Source organism: Toxotes jaculatrix, chromosome 3 (assembly GCF_017976425.1).
Source record: "Toxotes jaculatrix isolate fToxJac2 chromosome 3, fToxJac2.pri, whole genome shotgun sequence".
Taxonomy (NCBI): Eukaryota; Metazoa; Chordata; class Actinopteri; family Toxotidae; genus Toxotes; species Toxotes jaculatrix.
In genome coordinates, this window is record NC_054396.1 from 16,593,219 (window position 1) to 16,613,726 (window position 20,508).

Genomic DNA, 20,508 nt, shown 5'->3' on the forward strand with positions numbered 1-20,508 from the left:
CTACCAGTCAGGCTTGTGCTTTCAAAATGACATGCCCTGATTTGTGAATGGCTGAACATTTTACTCATCAATATTCTCTACGTTGGCCTGTGAAAGACAAGGTTTGAAACCTTGGTGAAATCATGCCTTACCTTTTTTTTTTTTTCTTTTAAATTCAGGTACAACTTCCAAGAATATAAGATCTAATCATGCACCTTTCCAATGGCTTGGCTGCTGAGTGGTTTAATCAACAGTGAAATATCTGATAGTAGCATTCCATTCACCCCACAGATTATACTGACACCCAATATGTACATTGACACGTATTAATGAGAAGTGCTGACCATCTGTATCACAGGTTTATAGCAGCACAGACAGTCACTGCAAGCCAAACACTGAGGAGCCCAGGTCAGCCAAAACACACAAAAACTGATATGAGGGCTTACAAACAGCCAGAAAAAGCCAAGCAAACCCATGCTTCAAAGCAACATGATGGTGGACATTCAAAACCAACAGTCTACACAGTTTACCCTTTGGCAACAAGTCCCCCGTGGGGGGTGTGAGGGGTGAAAACATGCCACGAAAATAAAAACAGTTCTAGTTCAATATTCAATATTCAAATTCATACAGACAAGTTGCTAAGTAAAAACATTTTCATGACCTTTTTTTTTTTTTTTTTTTTTACTGTTTTAGTTCATAATTTTGTTGTTTTCTTGTGAATACAATGATGATAATAAACTGTTTTAGGCTGAATCACTTCCAGGTTCAAAATGAGTCATTGCATAGAACATTTAAATTGATAATTGCTTTCATCCTCTCCTATATCTGTATGCATGTGTTTGTGTGTATTTGTTTGTGTATGTGAGTGTGCGTGTGTGCATTTGTATGTTTGTATGTGTGTTTGTGTCTTTGCACAAATAGAGGCAGTGGGCCCAGCTTGTTAGTGAGATCATGGTGAATAGGTAACCACATTAATAAGCAGGAGGTTAACAGGTCTGTTCAGTGGAGAGCTCAAGTGACATTGGCTCTGAAGTGTAACTAGGATGCAAAGAGTGTAACGTGTACATATGTGTGTGCATATGTGTTTGCAAGAGATAGAGAGAGAGTGTCTGTGTGAGTGCGGTTGTACCTGTCTGCATGCTCTTATGCATCTGCACATAACATGCACGTCTGGACACGGTACTGTGGTTGTAAACCCTCTGACAAATTGTATTACGGCTATTTATCGACAGAATTGTTTGATATTTCCTATCACTGATTTAAACAATATTTATACCATTGTGCTATATACCATTTTCTGCATGCTATTGCTTTGAAAAATCAACAAGCAAATTATTTGATGCAAGAAAACAGATTCAAAGAAAAGTGAAAAATATAAACTTTTACCAAAGGAAAACACAGAACAAAAGAAAAAAGAAAAAGAAAAAAGAAAGTCACTGGAAAGTGATTCCATAAATACACAAAAGACAAAATTTACATAATTAGATCTCTGAATTGTTTTATGTACATACAATAGTATACAGTTGTGTAAAAATAAATGCATGATGATATGGACGATTTAAAACATATGAGGTATACAAGTAAAAACATGTACTGAATAAGGCTCTTCCATTCCGTGAATATCAGGCAAAAATGAAAAGAAACTAAAAGATGAGACAAATCAATAAAAAGGATAAAGTCCCAGAAGACTCTGGGGCTGACTTTGATGATGGCTTTGCGATGGCTAATAAAGAGCCGTGGCCACTCTTTCATTTGGTCCTCTCATCTGTGTGAATCTCACACTTGTGGGCACACTGGTAGTAATTCCCTTCTCTAAACACCTACAGCTAATGACTAGTGGCATCTCTTAGGTGGTGAAAAATGGGCTTTTTTTCTGTTTTTTCAAATATTTGTGCGTGCATTCTCATGTCCACATGTACACAATGCATCTGTAGACATCAAAACGAAAAGAGGAGAAATAAAAACACATTCAAAGAAAGGGTCAAATTCCCTATACTGGAATGTACTGTAGAGAGCGGAGAAACCAAGCATTCAAGGATTGTAGTGGAGTCATCAGGTTGGTTGTCATTGCCGTGATACACCTCGTCTTCTCCAAGTATGTGGTGTCATTGTGAGCTAAGATTGGTGTCTTTGGTACAAGGAAAACCTATGAAAATCAGTCTTCTCGCTCTTTGACCGTGTTTTGCATGTAAAGGCTCTGAAGACAAAACGCTGAATCAAATATTCTTGCCAGAAGTGAACTCCTCAGACATGAGTTGAGTTCCATTAAAATCCCTGTAGAGGGCGCTGTGAGGCTTGCCTTATTGAGTCGTTCGAAAGAAGGGACATGCTTGGCCAAAGATGCTGATTTTCTCCCATTATATGCAGGTGTCTCAGTTAGCAGGCCTTTTACTGTCACACACGTCCCAGGAGGCTTTCTCTAGGAGGGGAGGGGAAGCAGGATTCGAGTCCCCCTTCCCCCCACTCTCCTGCCCCGCTTCACTGCATCCTCATTATTGACCGGTGTTGTCCTCCTGTAATAAAGACAGAGAAGATGTGAATACTAAATTAATTGTTAATGTACAATATTAAATTCACCATACCAAATGGAAACACAAACCAAACAGAAAAACATTTTTTTAAAAAGATCAAACAATTATATTAAAATTGTGTGTGTTTTGTGATGACCATTACACAGCACAATGACACAGGCTAAAGCCTTGTGCTATGTTTATGTTACAGCTTTGCCAGCCTACTCCCCCTTACTTCCCATGATACCCCAGCCAATCACAGCCCTGCTGGTATCGGCAGTAATCCACTGGGCTGAGCAGGCTGGACTGCTGCTCAAAGAAGCATTGAGTGGGGTTTATCTCCACATTACCCCTCGTGTGTGACATTAAAGCCAAGCCTCAGTTAGCCTTCTCAGGCTAATTTTAGCCCACTGTGCTTGGCACAGATTATCTGCAAGTGTGTGGAGTCAGAAAGTAAAGCGTACTAGTGCTGACCTCCCTTGTTCTTGGCTTTGGCCTCTCACCTCTCTATTACAAAGTTCAGGCGGACTGTGACTTTAATTACCTGGCCTGACACAGCAGTGAACCAATGAAATAAAATGCTGACGCAAACAAGAACACAAACAACCAACCACGAAACAAGAATTAGTCAGCCAATAATTGAGCACACATGAGTGAGCACACGTACATTCACAGATAAATGTGACGCAATTTTAGTTACTTACCATTGAGGTGTCAGACGTCTCCACAATCATCATTCTGGGACTGTAGTTTTGTCAAGGCACCCACTTACTTTCAGGCCTCCTGAGGCCTCTGCTCATGTCTTGTAACACCGTGCTGACGAAGCAATCACCCTTATTTAATTCACTTCAATCGTGTGCCCACGTCTGGGGAATTCAGTGCTGACAAGGCATCCTTTGATTCCAGCTCTGTTCAGTAATTTGGGGTAAGGGAAAGGTACAACGGATCAGCCCGAATATACAATCACAGCATTTAATGAGTCATCACTTCACTTGAGTCTTATTATGCAGACATGGACTATGCTAATCTATGTAAATATCCATCTGATAAAACACTTAATCCATTAATCAAAGGTTGACAGTATTCTGTGTTTTCACATCTTGGAGTCTTGGAGTGCTTTGAATAAAAGTAAAACTAACGAGGTAAAGCCGAAAGTATCACCAGCCATCAACAGTTTAACAAGTTACGACATCTGTTTTACATGATGGAAGTGTCATAAAAGTGAATAAACACGTTAAATATTTAACGTTTTCTACAATGACATGGTTTTTACTTGCCAAGCGGAGCAGGTGACACATTATTTATCACAAAGATGATGCTCCCGCCAAAAATTATTAAACCTGTCCAAAATAAATATCCATTTCTCTGGGGATAAAGAAGAGATACGTACCGATGCACTCAAGATTTCTCTTCCTCTATTTCCTCTGAAATGTGAAATGTATTTAATGCAGTTTCATAGGTTTTTCAAGTACAAAGCTACCAATCCATCTCATTTCAACTCTGAAAAAAAGCACAGTGAATTCAAAATAAACAAGTGAAGCAATAAACACATACATGATCATTTCTTAAACATAAATAGTTCACAATGTGAAAGCAATTCCTAACTTCTGTTGATAAGCAGACTGCCATCTGTTGCCTCCCATCTTAAAATCAATCCATTCTTGTATGAGAGTAAGTATGAAAAACTGAAAACAGTTTGAGTTGCTAATACCAGTAACTTTCAAGAAAAAGATCTTGAGTTCACTTACCCTCCTCTGATCAGTTCACCAAAATGAAGTGAACTTCTTCCCAAGGCCAGACAAAGCTGGGAGTGACAAAGAGAAGGAGGTAAAAGGAGAAATGAGAAAACAGCCAAACCCAAACCCAAAGTTAAATGCCCATTCAAGGAATTCCAGTATATGTATTTTCAAATTTTATTTCATTAATGGATTCTACTTTTAAAACACAAACTAGTAGATATAACATTTGCTTACCATCTCCCAGTTTCCCCGCCTGCTCTGCTGCCCCTCCTTGCAGGATTTTGGTGAGAACGTTTTCCCCCTCAGCAGGTGCCTGTCCTGCTGCAGCGCTGCCTATACCTCCAGGTTTGCTACCGATCCCAACAGGGGCGGCCTTGGAGCCTGCAAATAACAAACAACATAACCATCACATTTGTCATCATTTGCCTGTGGTCACTGTGTGGTTTATGGTAGTGGTGTAAATGTGACTTACCGATGCCTGTAAGAGGAGGTGTAGCTATTTTGGTAGGCTGAGGTGTTGTTGGGACTCCTGCTGTAGGTTTCATTCCTGTGGCTGCTGCTGCTGCTGCAGGTGTAGCATCCATTTTTCCCTGCAGAAAATTTAGTAGAGACAAAGATGGAGTTAAGCCAAAGTTTAGTTTAACTACTATGTATTATTTTAGACTTATAATCCCAGCAGGATTACATTTCTTTAATAATAAAACAACATATTCAATGCTGTTTTTCTCTTAGTGTGATTCTTAATTCCCTCACTTTACTGTACAGTATAATCTATATAACCCACCATGTATTTTTTTAGTGTCTTTCTTGAGATAGTTTTCTCACTCTAAAAAACCAAAACCATAAAACAAACAGCTGTTGTTTCTTATTATGACATTTAAAATGGTTCCTGAAGGTTCAATAGGACACAGCAAAAATGGCATTTAATAGCTAGTTATTATCTGTCATCATAATTAGAATAGAAAATACCACACTCCAGAGAATTTTCAAGTATCACATCCTTTAACAATGTCGGTATATTCACTATAGCTAAAGTAAAACTAGGCTACTAGTACGCCTACTAACCGTTGTGGTAGCAGGCTGCCCAGCTGCAGACCCTACTCCTGGCTGGCGTCCTTGTAGTGGGGTTTGGCCGGATTTGGGCTGCTGTTGTGTTGGTCCAGCTCCTGCTGTGGTTGTTGTGGGCTGGCTACTCTGAGGGGGCTGGCTGTGTTGCAGTGGTTGTTGCTGCTGCTGTTGTTGTGCACTCTGCTGCTGAGCCTGCTGGGTGCCATCAAGAGGCTCAGAGCCTGGGTGTCTCATAGACTGACCTTGACCACCTGGCCGCTGCTGCCCAGCATGGCCCTGAGGGGGCTGTTGCTGCTGTTGCTGTGGTTTAGACCCAGCTGCAGAGGGATCCTGCCTCTTTGAGGATGTGCGGTCTCCTTGGGGTCTCTGGCTCCTTCCCCCAGTGCCATGGTGATGACCAGCGGCTGTTTCACGAGAAAAGTCTCCTGAGTTCCGGGGGCTTCCCTGTGCAGAACGGGAGTCTGGACCGCTCCTTCTTTGTGTAGACGAGGAGCCTCTGGCATCAGATCGACCAGATGGGTCTTTGGGGTGTGTCCTGGAAGATCGGGAGGACCTGGGATCCTCTGAGGAGTGACGAGAAGAGCTGTGTCTGCCAGAGCTGCTGCCATGGTGACGGTGGTCCCGTGACGATGTGGAGGAGGAGTGGCGTTGTTGGCTGTATTCATCCTGCGGACAGTATTCCTCTGGAGGTTCGTCATAATCATGGTAAGTGTGTTTACTACGTCTACCTGTCGATGAGTGACTTCCACCTCCATGATGTCTAGAACGATCAGAACGGGCCTCCCTTGGTTTCTCAAACCAGTCAGTTTCCTCTTGGCCCAGGTGATAGGCTTTTCAAAACCAAAACAAACATCATCAGTCAACCGTTTAAGGTGTTGAGAGGGGTAGCATGCAGATGGAAGCCATGCAAAATAAGTGGGAAAACATGCTCCACATACCAGAGCCATGCACATTCTTGAGGAATCCGACAACAACAGAAAATTAAAAAATAAAAAAAGACATCACCTCAAACTGAAAAACTATGTATACAAAACATAAATATAAAACAGGCATATTTGGCTTCATTTATGACATGAAACAGTCCACAGAAAAAAAGACAAGACAAACAAAATAATGTTGCTCCTCACAAAATTCCACTCCTTACATGCAGTCTCTTCCCAGCACACTTTGAAGGTGGGAGAAACTAATTTCATGCAGTACAAATGATTCAGCACCAGTTACCTTCACTGTCAGACACAGCACAGTGCATGTCATCTACAAGGTAAGGGTCATCTGGTTTATACACATGACTCCTGGGCAGGTCCTTCTTGTGGTGGTCCTGCACATCTGGCAATGAATGGCTGGAGCCGTACTGATTCCTGACATCATGGGCTTCTGATATGCCAGAGGTTCTTCCCATACCTACAGGCTTCCCAACAGGACTGAGTGGACTCTCCTCTTCTGAATTCTGGCTTCGCATGGGAGGTCTTCCACTGCGGCTACTTCTCTGAGACCGCTCCATCGCATCTCTTTCATAGGATTTACTCCTGTGGCCTGTGGCATCTCTGGAGGAAATCTTGTCCATACCATATCCAGTAGACCTGGACCTTCCAGAGCTGTACATGCGGTCCTCCTCCTCGAGACCCTCGCGACTGGTACCATAATATTTCTGCTGGTCATATGCGTTCTTTTTCATCCCATAGGAGACATCATCCTGAAGCTTCTTGGATCGGGACACAATTGTACAGCTGCCTCCTGTTGATGTTGTCATTGTATAAGAAGCAAGGTCAGACTCTACATCCCGTGCTTCCTCAATAGGGGAGAATTTAGAAATCTTCTGTTCCATTCCCTGCTTCCTGTGCTTACTACGTTTGGAGGAGACTACTGCAGGGGCGAGATTCTTGGATGTGAGTTTGTGACTACTGGAGCTGCTCCTTGATGTGTGTTTATAATCATCATAGTAATAGGAAGAGCCTCCACTCACTGTGGTGCTGGTGCGACTGTCTACTGTGCTTTGGTAACCTGTTGAGCCTGTAGGTCTGCCATAAGCATCCACAGGCTCATCTTCAGGCCTACCATAAGCACTCCCACGGGCAGGGCCATTCTCAGTGCGATACCGCCCTCCCACAGGATGACCTAAAGCATCAGTGGGTTGGCCAGTGTTGTCTTTTGTCAACTCACTGATGTCATCAATCATGACGTAGTTCCTAGGAATATTCTGCTCCAGGTTAGAGGTGTAGAGACCATCTGAACCATAAGCAGAGGTGGGGCTGTCCACAGAGTGAGTCAGGCCAGGCTCAGGGGGACGGTATTGTCCATATGCATTGCTGTAGACTGAGCCAAAGTTGGTATCTGGAGCTGATGTCGCCACTGACACGGTTGGGTTGCTAATGACCTCATAGTTGGTGGGGAGTTTTTGCTCAAGGTCAGCCAAAGAAGTTTGCCTTGGTCTTTGATGGACTGTAAGGATCTCTGCCTGGGGCTGGTAGGAAAGGCCAGGTTGGTAGGAGCTATGGCTGGGGTAGGGAAGGCTCTGGCCTGGCATGGGCTGACCAGGCTGATGGAAGCCCTGGTGACCATGCTGTTGCAAGCCAAGGTCTGTCTGGTAGGAGGACTGGGCATACATGCGGGAGGAATAGGTTCCCTGGTTTTGATAGCCAGGGCCTGGCGGGGGATGGGGCTGGAAAGTTCCTGGCTGGGGTGCAGAGGATGAGGGGTACTGAGGAGGTTGGAAGCCTATCTGTTGGTAAGCAGAGCCTGGCTGCTGTGTTGATGGTTGGCTTTGAGGGTATGAATAAGACATATAAGATGAGGTTGAGGGATACTGAGATGCTGCATTGAGGTCATTAGTAAACTGACTCAGTGGTGCAGTGCTGGGCCTTGTCAGCAGACCATTAGCATCAAAGGTTCCTGTTGCAGCTGCCAACCGGAGGTTATTGAGCTCACTGTCTGACATGTAGTCACGAGCATCACCCATACATCTCAGGTAAGCAAGCTCTCTCCTCTCCCTCTCCTTCACCATGGTCTCCTTACGTTGGGTGATGCCTAGCTCCAAGTAACGCAGCTTGGCATCAATCTCTTTCTCTTCTTCCTCCAGTTCGGCCTGTTGTTTACGGAGCTTCGACGACTCTTGTTCCACAGCTTTCAGTTCACTCAGCAGACCGGCCTTGGTGACTCCCTGAGCGGGTCTGGGTAGGACCCTCTGGGGCATGCCAGGAGAGCTGTACATTTGTGCTGGAGTCACAATGGGGAGCGGAGTTTCCTCTGGAGGGGGGCTGGGGAGAGTCCTCTTTACTTTCCTCGTCAGAGAGTTCTGCTGCTGCTGCAGGGAGGCCATCTGCTAGGAGAGGCAGAGACACATCAGCAAACACTGAGCTATAAACAGAATGCGTTTATGTAAATTAGACTCATTACTGTACACTGGGTACTCACTGATGGTCTGCAAATTTCATCATCCCAAGACCTAAGTGAAAAGCTACGCAGCTTGATATGTTGTCAGAATTTTTTATGTTAATTGACCTATGTACTACTGGAGCATTAGCTCAATTAGTGGTTCAATTAATACAGTTTGAATTCCTTATATTGATTAAAATGTTGTTGCATTGAAGCCAAAGACACTAAGTGACATTTTTCATTTATGCCTGATTAACAATGTAAAATGTTTAGAAGTGGCAGTTAGTGCAGTCAACACAAAACACCTCTATAACATGATAACTTCTACATGGGGTACAATTCAAGCATGTTACTTGTTATGCTAAAGAAAGTAATATTCATAACGTTGTGACTGCAATGAAATAAAAATACTAGTCAAATATGTCTCTGCCTCTGTTAGTATGTTTGACCAAGCAGCATTTGCTAAATGTAGGACATGTCACAATACGTTTTAATTAAAATAAAATGCTGAAAAAAATGTCTTTAGTAAATGTAAACATACAGTGAGCAGGAAATGCTAAAATGTTTTTTTTCCCAACAGGAAACATCATATATAGTATAACGAATCGTGTTTTGAGCCTTGATTTCATTCAACTACATTTTGAGAAATATGATAATTTTCCCTCTACTCCTCTGATCAAATATCAAATCAACATTATCTGTCTTTTTCACATTGCTCAAAATATTTATATATGGCATGCAGGTATAGGAACAAGCATTACATATAAAATCACTACTTAAAAAGACTCCTTTGATAGTCTGCTACTTACAAAATAGTTGTGTTGGGTAGATCCATGGTGATTTTGTTAAATATCCACACGAGAACAATGTATGAAACACTAATACTAAAGTTTACAGGTACAAATCTGTAAAATGCCTGAAATCTGATTTCTACGTTTGCTTCTCAGTCTAATTTTGGTCGAAGTGCAGAGCTCTGTTAATTTACTTTGACCAGCTGCTAACAGTCAGGAAGACAGCAACCAGGATTACTCCACATTGTGTGTCCCCCTGGCAACTCTTTAGGGTTTGCCAGATATAGAAGACATGACAGAAAGCGAGAGAGAAAGAGAGAGAAAGAGGGAAGGAGAGGGAGAGGGAGAAAGAGAGAGAAAGAGAGAGAGGAAAACTGACTAAAATAATAGAAAGGGGGAAGATAAAGGAGGAGATACAGCAGAAAAGGATGATGGGAAAATCTTTTCTGGCATGACCAGCTGCTCTCATGAGAACATTCTGTCACTTTGTCGATGCCAGATCCTGTGTGATGCTCTATGTCCGCACAAAGCATCCTGCACATACATATATTTGTTTTGTTTTACAATTTTTTGAGACATTAAACTTCTTTAGTGTAGAAAAAGCAATTCATTATTTTGGACAAAAATAAATATTAATTAAAAAGGCCTTTAGTCTGAGTGCAAAAGATGAGAATTATATGACATCATGTATAATGTCATTGTGATCTCTACTACCACTCATAAATTATGCATTTAATTATGATCCAACAATATTATTCCATGCAAATATATTTGCATGGTAAACTTGACATGAGTAGATATTGTATGTCAGCAGCAAAAACATGTATGTTGTATTTGTACATATATTGTAGCAAAAGGCTCACCTCTTCATGGGGGGCCTATGGCATTATCCCGATTTGATCATTTTTATAGTCTCTAACTACTGTAGATTTTATAGGGTTGGTGAATTTCTAAAAAACAGATCTTGTGAATACATTCCCCTAAAATATATATTTTGATTTTTTTTTCTATTTATTTTTTGTAAACATTCATACTTTCATAGTACAAGTGGTAAATTCTGCTTAATGAAAAAGTAATGGTTTCATACCTGACTGTTGGACACAGCTTGCTGATGATATGGGGAGAACCTGTTCTTGGCAGGGTCCTCTGATGTGGGGCTGAGAGGCTTGGGATCTGACATGGAGCGCTGCACACTTTTTATGGGTCTTGGTAGGGTCTGGTGGCGTTGGGGTGATTCAGCAGTGAAGGCCTTCTGCTGGGGTGTGACGTGGGCTTTGTTAAGTTTCTCCTGGGAGGCAAATGTTGTCTCCAGCATGCGATGAGGAGACAATGGAGATACAGGGGAGTATAGCACCTGGGGAGATTTGGGGGGCTGGCGAGATGGAGACTCATTTTGTTGCTGCTGATAGCCAATTTCAAGGGGGTCTGGTTTCCTCCTCTCAAACTTAGCAACTCCTTGGAGTCTAGGAGAGGTTGGATCCACTGTGTTCGCACCTACTATATGCAGACTTGTGGAGTATGGACTGATAGTTGTAGGGACACTCAGTTGAGGGGCGACCACACCCTGAGAATGAGACTCTGGTTCTGTCTGGCAGGCGAGACTCTCTCCTTTGTGAGTCCTTTCAGGGGCAGCTATATAATGTAATAGGTCAACCTTTGAGGTCTCTGCCATGGTTATGTGGATAGCAGGTGAAACCCTGCCGAGCTGGTCAGGCTCTGTCTGGCATGACGAATCATTTGTGGTCTGAATAGCTATACTTGCAGAAGCCACTTTAGATGACCCTTCTGATTTAGTCTCACCACTGGATTCAGAGTGTTTCGATACACGTGATCGCCTGCGCCTTACTGGCTGCTGGTCCCATTCACCCTGGTCCTCCTCATCAGTCTGCACACTACAGTCTGCAATACGCCTTGTTCTCCTGCGCCTGTTCATGAATCTGTCCTCTCCATCTTCATCATCTGTTTGCACACAGCTATCTGTAATCCTCTTCACAGAGTCCTCCTCTGAGCCATCCCTCAGCCGAGGCATGGAATTTTGCTTTTTCATAGCCTTGGAATCAGCCTGTTTGTCACTGCTCCTCAAAGACATTTCAGAGGCAGAACTATGAATAGGTCGAGCAGCCACCACAGCTTGGACCACTTGTCCATCCTGCCAAAATTGAACACTCTGTCCATCTTGTTGAATAACTCTACCACTCTGGTCACAGATAATGAACCCTTGAGGGGGCCCTCCTCCAACTACTACCCCTTGGATAGCACCCTGGGCAGATGTTGCTGCTGCTGCCGCGGCCGCTGATGCAGCGGCTGCCTCTGCTGCTGCTGCAGCAGCTGCTGCCTCCGCTGCTGCTGTCTTTTGCCTTTTCTGCTCCTCCAGCTGCTGCTGTAGCTGCTGCTGCAAAGACTGAATTTGTTCAAGTTGCATTCTTTGCTGGGCCAGTTGTTCTCTTTGCATAATGAGCTGTGTCTCCCGCTCTGCTTGCTGTTGCTGTAGGACTTGCTGTTTGATTGTCTGCAGTTCTTGAATCTCACGCTGAACAAGTAATTGTTCTTTTTCTCTGTGTCGCTGAAGCTCCATTCGATCTCTTTCAAGCTCCTCTTGTAGGCGCATCTGGCGTAATTTCTCCAGTTCAACCCTCTCTCGTTCCAGCTGCAACATATGCTCTTGTTGCTGACTCAGTCTTTCATCTTCCTTACCTTTCTGTGCATCCATGGGAGGGGAAAGTTTGGAACTCTGTGCCAGGACAGTACCATGGTGTGTTGCTTGTGGCTGGCCCTGCTGCAGAACTAATGGTTGAGGCTGATTAATGGGTTGAACTTGAGGTTGGGTTTGAGTCAAAGATAAAGGTTCAGTTTGAGCAGGTAACTGCTGTGGTTGCATTTGAGCCTGCACTGGCTGGGCAGCTGGAGGTTGGCCTTGAGCTTGAGGAAGGGAGGTAACACTCTGTGAGGTAAAATGAGTGCGGTCTGTCTGCTGATCTGCTGTAGTTTGCATACCAGGTGCTGGTACATTTTGTGCTTCTAAGTGTGCTGCAGGTTGGGTTGGTGGAATGGTTGCAGCTGTTTGTGGAGCAACTGTTGTTAAAGGCTTTCCAAGGTACATTGGAGTTTCCTGGTGTGAACTGCTTACAACAGGCACACTTCCTGATGGTGTAGCTGAAGTAGGATACTGATTTGGAGGAGGGTAGGAATATGGTCCCTGTGTGGACAGTGGCATTCTAGGAGTCGCTTGAGGCAACCTGGTAAGACTAGCCAGTGGTACAGCTGTTACACCTGTAGGGTACGGTCTGTAAATTCCTCTGGGCATGGGACGCAGGACAGGGGCAGGCTGGGTGGTAATTGGCAATGTAGAGGCTATGGGAGTGTTTATTGTGGAATATATCATGCCATCACCTCCTCTCATAGCAGCAGGGTACAGGGCGCGTATACTTGCTTGTCTGGCATTTATTAAGTTTGTTAAGGTTTGGCCATTTGCCGTTGGTCTTCCATCTGGGCCATACAGTAGGTTTGCTCGTATTGACGCTAAACTTTGCTGGAGATTGAACCTTCCTAAAGGTCCACCTCTTCCAGCCCCATATGGTACCAGTTCAGGGTTATTTCCATATCGGCTGCCAAACTGGTCCACTGAGTTCAGAGCTGCACACATGCGACTGATTTCCCTGGCAGTGGTTGCACTGTACTGAGCCAGATTGGAGTCATGTGATCCTGTTAGGTCACGTGAACTGTAGGCATAATCAGAATTGATATTTGACATGGAGCCATATCGGCGAAGGGGTAATGAAGGGCCCGCAAAATCTCCTTGGTGACGCAAGTCTGTGTAAGATCCATACTGTGCTCCCATGCCAAGATATCCACCATCATAAGCCTGATTCATACCGCTAAGATCTACTGCCAGACCCCCCTGGACATTGCTGGGATACTGACCAGCATCAGTCATGGAAGGCAGATTAGTATCAGACATTGAGGACTGTATTCTTCCAGAGGGGACTATGGGAGGTTGATATTGTTTATGTTCCTCTGTCACTCCTTGTGTAGCTTGAGGCTGGTTTTGTTGTTGTTGTTGGCTGACATTGTAGTGTGGTGGATGGGGAGGATGGGCTGCTTGAGAGGCTTCAGTGGTGGGGTTTTTATCTGAGGATACTGTTGTAGGCTTCTGAGTGAATGACCCTGAACAGGAACCAGCAAAGGGCAATTTGTAAACAACATCACAACAAGCCACCTGGTTTTCTGGTTTGATCTGTCCTGTGAGATCCAAGACCTGAGGAGGGGGAGGAGGTTCCTCTCGCTTTACCAGTTGAGTCACTGTGCCCCCCTGTGATGTGTTACTCTCATCAAGTTGTACCATCATAACATGGGGTTTACCTGTGGACAAGTTCATTACTGTTGGCTTGTTTTTTAGCTCTAAGGCAACTCCACCATAGATTTCATGGGGAGCATTAGAAGCAGGAGACACTGATGGTGGAGCCAGCGGGGATACTCTAGGTATGGCACTAGCAGTTACTACAGGCTGGGCATTGCTTGTCTGGCTCACTACAAGGTCTTTTTTCATCAGCAGTGGCTGGACTTGATTAGCTAAATTGTATCGAGCAAAAGAGGATTGCTGTTGGTGCTGCTGGAGCTGCTGCTCAAGGAGCTGTTGCTGCTGCAGGAGCTTCTGCTGCTGTAACTGCAGTTGCTGCTGTTGTATACCCAGGTTCTCCAGGCAGGCATCAATTTTGGGAATAGATGGGTCAGTAATTGGTGGCTTACTCTGGGTTAAACAAACAGCTGATCCAACCCCTTGCCCCAGATCCACACGGTTTTGCAAAGGATCTCCATACACTACTGGCTGCTTGGGTTGGGACATAAACATTGAACCTGCAACTGTGACACTAACTGTGGTCGGTGTAGATACAGATACATGGGGTTGTTCTTGTGCATTCAGGTTCATGATAAGAGGTTGCACTGCTGTGTGTCGACCAGATGGCTGCTCTGCTCCTAAAGAGTATCTTCTTGTGTCAGAGGCAAGGGATGTTAGGTCCATACCCTGGTCTGTCATTATAATCGGGGCAGGCCTCATTGGGGCTCTCAGATCCACCACATTAGTGCTTGGATGGGTTTGGCCCTGACCCACAACCTTAGAAGTCCCTGGAATATTTGATATTTTACACAGAGATATATTTTCCATGGATCCACGACTATGTGAAGTTGTGGTCACTGTGCTAATACCAACATTTACTTTGTCAACATTTTGAACCATCTGTGAGGAATGTTTAGGAGACTGCTGTGATGGATGCATTTGTGGTGATGTTGGGGAACTTGTAGAAGGGGGCTGGGGGCTATACAATGTTTTACAACTGACCTGTGTTGGTGATGACAAGGGGGAAGTGGAAGAATTTACAGTCAGTGGCTTAGCAGGGCTAGTTGTCTCAGAGCCTAGTGTTATCACCATCACTGGTGAATCTTGAGAGGACTGCTGCCGTGCAAGACGTGGTGAAATTGCCCTTTGAGGTGCCTGAGCTCCATGGGATGCTGTAGCCGATGTAGGACCACCAGGCAAGGATGGAAGCTGCCTGCCACTACCACCAGGGGGTCGCACAGATGGCATATGTGTTGGACTTTGTGCTGGGGAAGTTGTGGGGGAGACTGGGGGGCTGGGACCTTTGAAAAGGGAAAAGACTTTGGAGGTTAGGGAGGATGCTCCAGGGTCAGTTGATGCCTGTGTCGGCCTTTGAGAGCCAGCTCTGCTGCCAGCAGGCACTGTGCTGCCTGCCTGTCGACTTGTGGCAGTCTGACTAACTTGTGGTTTGGTTGTGGCAACTCCAACAACACCTTCAATTTTGGCACTCTGTGTCATCATCCTATTTTGTGTTTCTTTTGATAGATGCTGTGCTGCATGAATTCCCGGGATTCTTGGATCACTCCCTGTTGTGGAGAAGGACATAGGTGCAGTAACCTGTGTTGGGCTTGAGCCGGGGGTTAGGACAGTTCCTGTTTCAAGATGTTTACTGTCAGGCTGAGAGACACCTTTTTGCTGATTAACTGTTTGTCCTTGCCTCTGCATAAGCTGTGCTTTCTTCATCATCTCCTCATAGACCTCTTCTGCACTTTTTAGTGTTTTATCAGCTGGTGACATTGCTGATGTCTTTTCTGTAGGGGAGTAGAGTGATGTGAAGGTTGGAAGGTTATATTCATTTCCTGATTTGTAAAGCTTTCCACCAATCATCTCAAAGCCCTCGGCCTCTGAGTCCATAGAAGGTGAGTATTCAGAACATGATGACCTGTGAAGCTCCTCCATCTCTGCGGCCTGTCTCAGTTCCTCTGTTGGCGATGCATCCTCAATAGGAGAGAGATTACTGGGGGGAGTTTTGGATCTTTCCCTGCGTCTCTGTGCCCGTAGCTCCTCTTTATCTCTTTTTGTTTTTCGAGCAGTACTTCGGATCCTTTGTTGCTCTAGATCTCTCATCTGCTCTTGTTCTCTGAGCAGTTCTTCCTCCTCTCTGAGCTCATCCTCCTCAGATGAGTCCTCTATAGTGGGCAGCAGTGGCCCATGGGAACGATGTCGAGCCTTCCTCTGTTGCTTTGCCTCCTCTAATCTTGCCCTACGACTAGGGCTGCTGTCACTGTCATCCTCCATGGACGATACCGATGTGGGGGATGTTCCAGAGGTGTAGCTGGGCGTGGTGGCAGGCAGAGTGGATGAATATTCCCCCTTGGACCGCTCCTCTGGAGAACCAGTCAGACTCTCCATCTCTAGCTCTGGTTCCCGAAGGTCATGCTCAGTACTGAGCTCCATGTCTCGGTTATAGCTGTTGGTGTTATTCAGCTCAATGGTCTTAAAGCGTCGAAGGCCTCCAGCCATCACAACATCTTCCTCCTCATTTGCCTTATATGCACCATCTGATGCCTTAGTGTCATCCTCAAAACTATTAGATTGGTGAGAGAGTCGTCTCCTCTCTTTGCTCACATCCCCGCTGGTTTTATGTCCCCTTTTAGTCTTCTGGTTTCCATATTCCTCCAGCTCTTCTTCATCAGCACTCATCTCCATAATTTGCCTCCTCATGAAGTCCTCATCTGTTAAATCTTTATGTGACTTCTTCTGTCTTACTGGCAATGGCGAGAGACCACTTTCACTGCTGTCCTCCACATAATCATGGCGAAGCTTACAACTGAGGTCATCCTCTGATTCATCCCTTGCCGCATCGTCGTCAGGATTGTAGTCCCGCTCCTGTCCAACTGACAGTGAATGTGGCCTGTGCTTCTGGTCTGAGGCAGTCTTTGACTCTAGCAGAGGCTTCATGGAGCTCTCCAGCTTGGTGATTTCTGAGGGGATGGAAGCACCTCTTTCACTGAGCTTGATTCCTTCTTCCCGTATCTGGCCTGTAATTTCCCCTTGAGAGCTAGAGATCCCATCTGAAGAGTATCCAGTGTCACTTAAACTCTGTGTACTTGATTTGTTGTAATCCTAAAGAAAGAGAGAAAGAGGAAGAGAGAGGTCAGAAGCAAAAAATGGCCTAATTTTTTCTTAAATTAACTCATGGTGAGGTCTATTACAAGCCTCAGTGCACACTTTGTATCCCACTATTTCATCAAACTCATCAGCAATGACATTTTATGAGCATTTTTAGATAATAGGGAGTAAAATTAATGTACTGGACCTAATACAGATGAAATAGTCACTGATACTAAGATATTAGAGAATAAGTACTTTGTAAAGAACAAATGCTTAATCAAAAAATTATAGTAACACTTTAGGCTAAAATCAACCCAAATTTTTACTTGTTTGCATTTTGGTTTCAGAAATCAAGCAAATTTGACTTACAGGTACCACTGAACAACATTCATTCGTTATCCTGAAAAATGGCTAACTTAATCTCAACATTTTTAATTCTTTAAATATATAAAAATGAGAACTGTATAAATAGTTTATTTTTAGTTTTATTTTGGCATGTTCGTGAACATAGTTTTATTTTGTACTTTGTTAAAGCTTTATTCTGTTGATTTGGGTTGAGTTTGCCCTTAAATGTTATGTACACACAGATGGGTAAATACACTGACACAGAGTGAATATAACAGACAGCTGAGGATACAAACATCTACAGACAAATGTCATCTGGTTACATGCTTGATTGCCATCTTGGACGCATTCTCCATTGCATTCTTCGAACCGTTGAAGAATAACGAACATGCTTAGAATGCTTAGAATATCATCACAAAGTGTCACATTAAACAAAAAGCTTGAGTTTGATACAAATAAAATAAAAATGTACAAAACAAGATGGAGAAATGGGTGAATGGGCAGAGACAGTGATGACGATCATGATGATGATGTTGAGGATGAGGATGGCAAAGATGAAGATGCTTCTGACAAGGATATTATAATGATAAAGACAATTAGACTGATGGGAAATCATTCTAAGGAGTATTTATGTTGGTAATGGAACACTTGTAATAACTATTATTATATTAGTGACAACAGCACAGGCTGATGATAACTACAACTAACTAACTTTGGGACTGCTATGGATGAACAATAAATAACATATAATAATAATATATAATATATATATTATATTATTATATATATTATATATATAATAAATATATATAAATAAAAATTATGACAGTGGAACAAATGATCTGATGATTACGAAAAAGAAATAGAAGAAAAAGAACAAGATCACTAATAAAACCAGAAAACAAACATGTTATTAACCAAAATTATAATCACAAGAAGAAAAATACATGTTCCAATATGATTAAAATGATTATGATTTTATGATGATAATGACATCAATGGAGATGGTGTGGTCAATGATGATGAGAAATGGTTACAATTATTCAGATGGAGCAAAAAAAAATTAAAAAGGTGAACCAAGAGTAACAAGTGAAGGCGAAGAAGTTGCAGGTAGCTCACTTCATGGTGTCTTGGCTTCTGTGCATCTTCAGCTATCTTCATGTCTTTTGGTGAAGTGACAGTCTCTGACAATGCCTTCTTCGGTGAGGCCTTGACGTCCTCTTTTAGAGATTTAGATGCGGCTTTAGTCTTCTCCTGGCTCTGCTGCTGTTTGCGGGCCTGGTTGTTACCTGTGGGTTTAGACTGAGTAGGTGCTGTTTTTGAAGGGGTAGGTGAGGCCTTGGCATGGTTGGGTGCGGCTTTACCAGGGGTAGATGAAGCCTTGGCACCAGAAGGATGAGAAGGGCCCTTAGCCTGAGCAGAGGGCTGAGCAGATCCCTTTGTCTGAGTCGGCCCTTTGGCCTGGCTTGGGCCCTTTACTTGGTTAGCAGACTGAACAGTGCCCTTACTCTGAGCATGTGATTGATTTGGACCTTTCATTTGAGGACCCTTACTCTGCGCTGTGGATTGTGTTGGACCCTTAGTTTGGGAAGGTGGCTGAGTTGAACCTTTGGGTTGAGAAACGGGTTGGGCAGAACCCTTGGTTTGAGGGGAAGCTTGGCTAAGCCCCTTGGTTTGAGGGGCAGGCCCTGCCTGTTTCACAGGAGAGAGGGGGCCACTTACTTGGGGACCCGGTGGTTTCTGCTGTTGTTGAGGGCCTGTGGGCCTTGGCCCTGAAAGTTGACTGGGCCCTTTCTGCTGAGGCGGTTGTTGATTGGCTGTTGCAGGTGGCCGGGGGGATCCCATGGGCTGTGCAACAGGAGCTGGAATATCTCCCAAGCTTCCTGATAGAGCCCTCTGCGTCTGGCAGTTCAAGCACAGCCATTCTTTCTTCTGAAAAACAAGCACAAAGAGAACAGCAGTCAGCAGTGCTGAAATGTAATCATCAGACGAAAGCACATTGCTTCTTCTAACAAACTCTATTATTCATGTACATCAGCAAAATGAAATGCTCTTAGAGTTATTTCTTTTCCACCTGGTGCCAACAACAACAAGCAAACAAAAAGGGACACTGTGTAAATGGGCAGCAGTCTGATTAAGTACACAAAATATGCTCAACATTGGTGTTTACTTTGATAGTGAAACTGTGTCAACACATTATTTGATTATTAATGATGATTGACGGGTTTAGAAATATAGATGTGTCAGTTGGTTAAATAAATTAAATCAGAAAGTTTCTTTATAAACGGTCATGGAGTGTCAAGGACTCAGTATAGTCTGAACAACTGAATATTTGAAAGCCTGTCCAAACAAGGCCTTTCATCTCTTCCAGAAGACTTAATCATTTGACAACATTAAGCACTCTCAAACAGGGTACACAGAGGAAGAGGGCTGTGTGAATACAAATTAACACATCTGTTATTAGAATGGAGGGGTGCAACTGTCATTAGACCTTTGGTGGAGGCCACAGCAAACCTTTCTGCAAAAGCAGGATTCGTCCTTCACAATCATCCTCACTAAGCCGTATGTTTGCGGGTAGTTATAGATTCTGACACTGCTAAAAATCTAGAGCAAAACCCATCAAAGACAGCATATTAAAATAAGCAGATTCAATTTCAGGTCAATGCAGCAGATCGATGAGGCAGCTCAATGAAAAGAAATGGTTATATTACAGGTTAATAAAAGCTGAAAAGAGAGGTGGCGGCACCATGTTTGTAACACAGCCCTCCGTTTCTATGATAATCATCTGTGCCTCAGGCCCAAAGAGGGAGCGTTCTTGTTTCACAGACTCATACAACAAAACAAATAACCTCATAAACACATCTATTGCTGATTACCATCAGCCCAATAAATCATTTCTTTTATTGGCGTCACAGTTCAAAAGTATAAATACAGAAGATGGAATTCAGCAACATGCTCAGGAATGGCTAATAAATAAAAACAATGCAGGTGTTCAGTGACTGTATCAGAGGACATCTTTACTGCAGTCCAAACAGTCAAAATGCCAGGGAAGGTCGCAAATAATTTTTTTTCAAGCGCCCTTACATAGCCTGACAATCAGTAACAGGTGAAGTTACTGAGAATCTGTCACATCTCTCAAATTTCTCACACAGAGGGTATCCTGACATAAATAACTGAGAAAAGATGACAGCGCAAGTAAGACAAAGAGAGACAGACAGAGAGTGACAGTCATTTAGTTAGCAAGGAACATCCTAACAGCGTGATAGGGATCTTAA

The 20,508-nt window shown here is 43.7% G+C and overlaps 1 protein-coding gene across 1 annotated transcript in view; it reads right to left on the reverse strand.

The window, feature by feature from the left end:
• Positions 1–4,252: 4,252 nt before the first annotated feature.
• bsnb (bassoon (presynaptic cytomatrix protein) b) overlaps positions 4,253–20,508 on the reverse strand; it is a 57,483-nt gene continuing 41,227 nt past the window's right edge. Inside the window, exons 4-11 of the mRNA XM_041034370.1 lie at positions 18,353–19,165; positions 14,632–16,900; positions 10,547–14,583; positions 6,518–8,612; positions 5,294–6,126; positions 4,701–4,818; positions 4,463–4,609; positions 4,253–4,293 (exon numbers count right to left, since the gene is read on the reverse strand). Coding sequence (XP_040890304.1) covers positions 4,253–4,293; positions 4,463–4,609; positions 4,701–4,818; positions 5,294–6,126; positions 6,518–8,612; positions 10,547–14,583; positions 14,632–16,900; positions 18,353–19,165 — 10,353 coding nt within the window. The remainder of the gene's footprint in view (positions 4,294–4,462; positions 4,610–4,700; positions 4,819–5,293; positions 6,127–6,517; positions 8,613–10,546; positions 14,584–14,631; positions 16,901–18,352; positions 19,166–20,508) is intronic.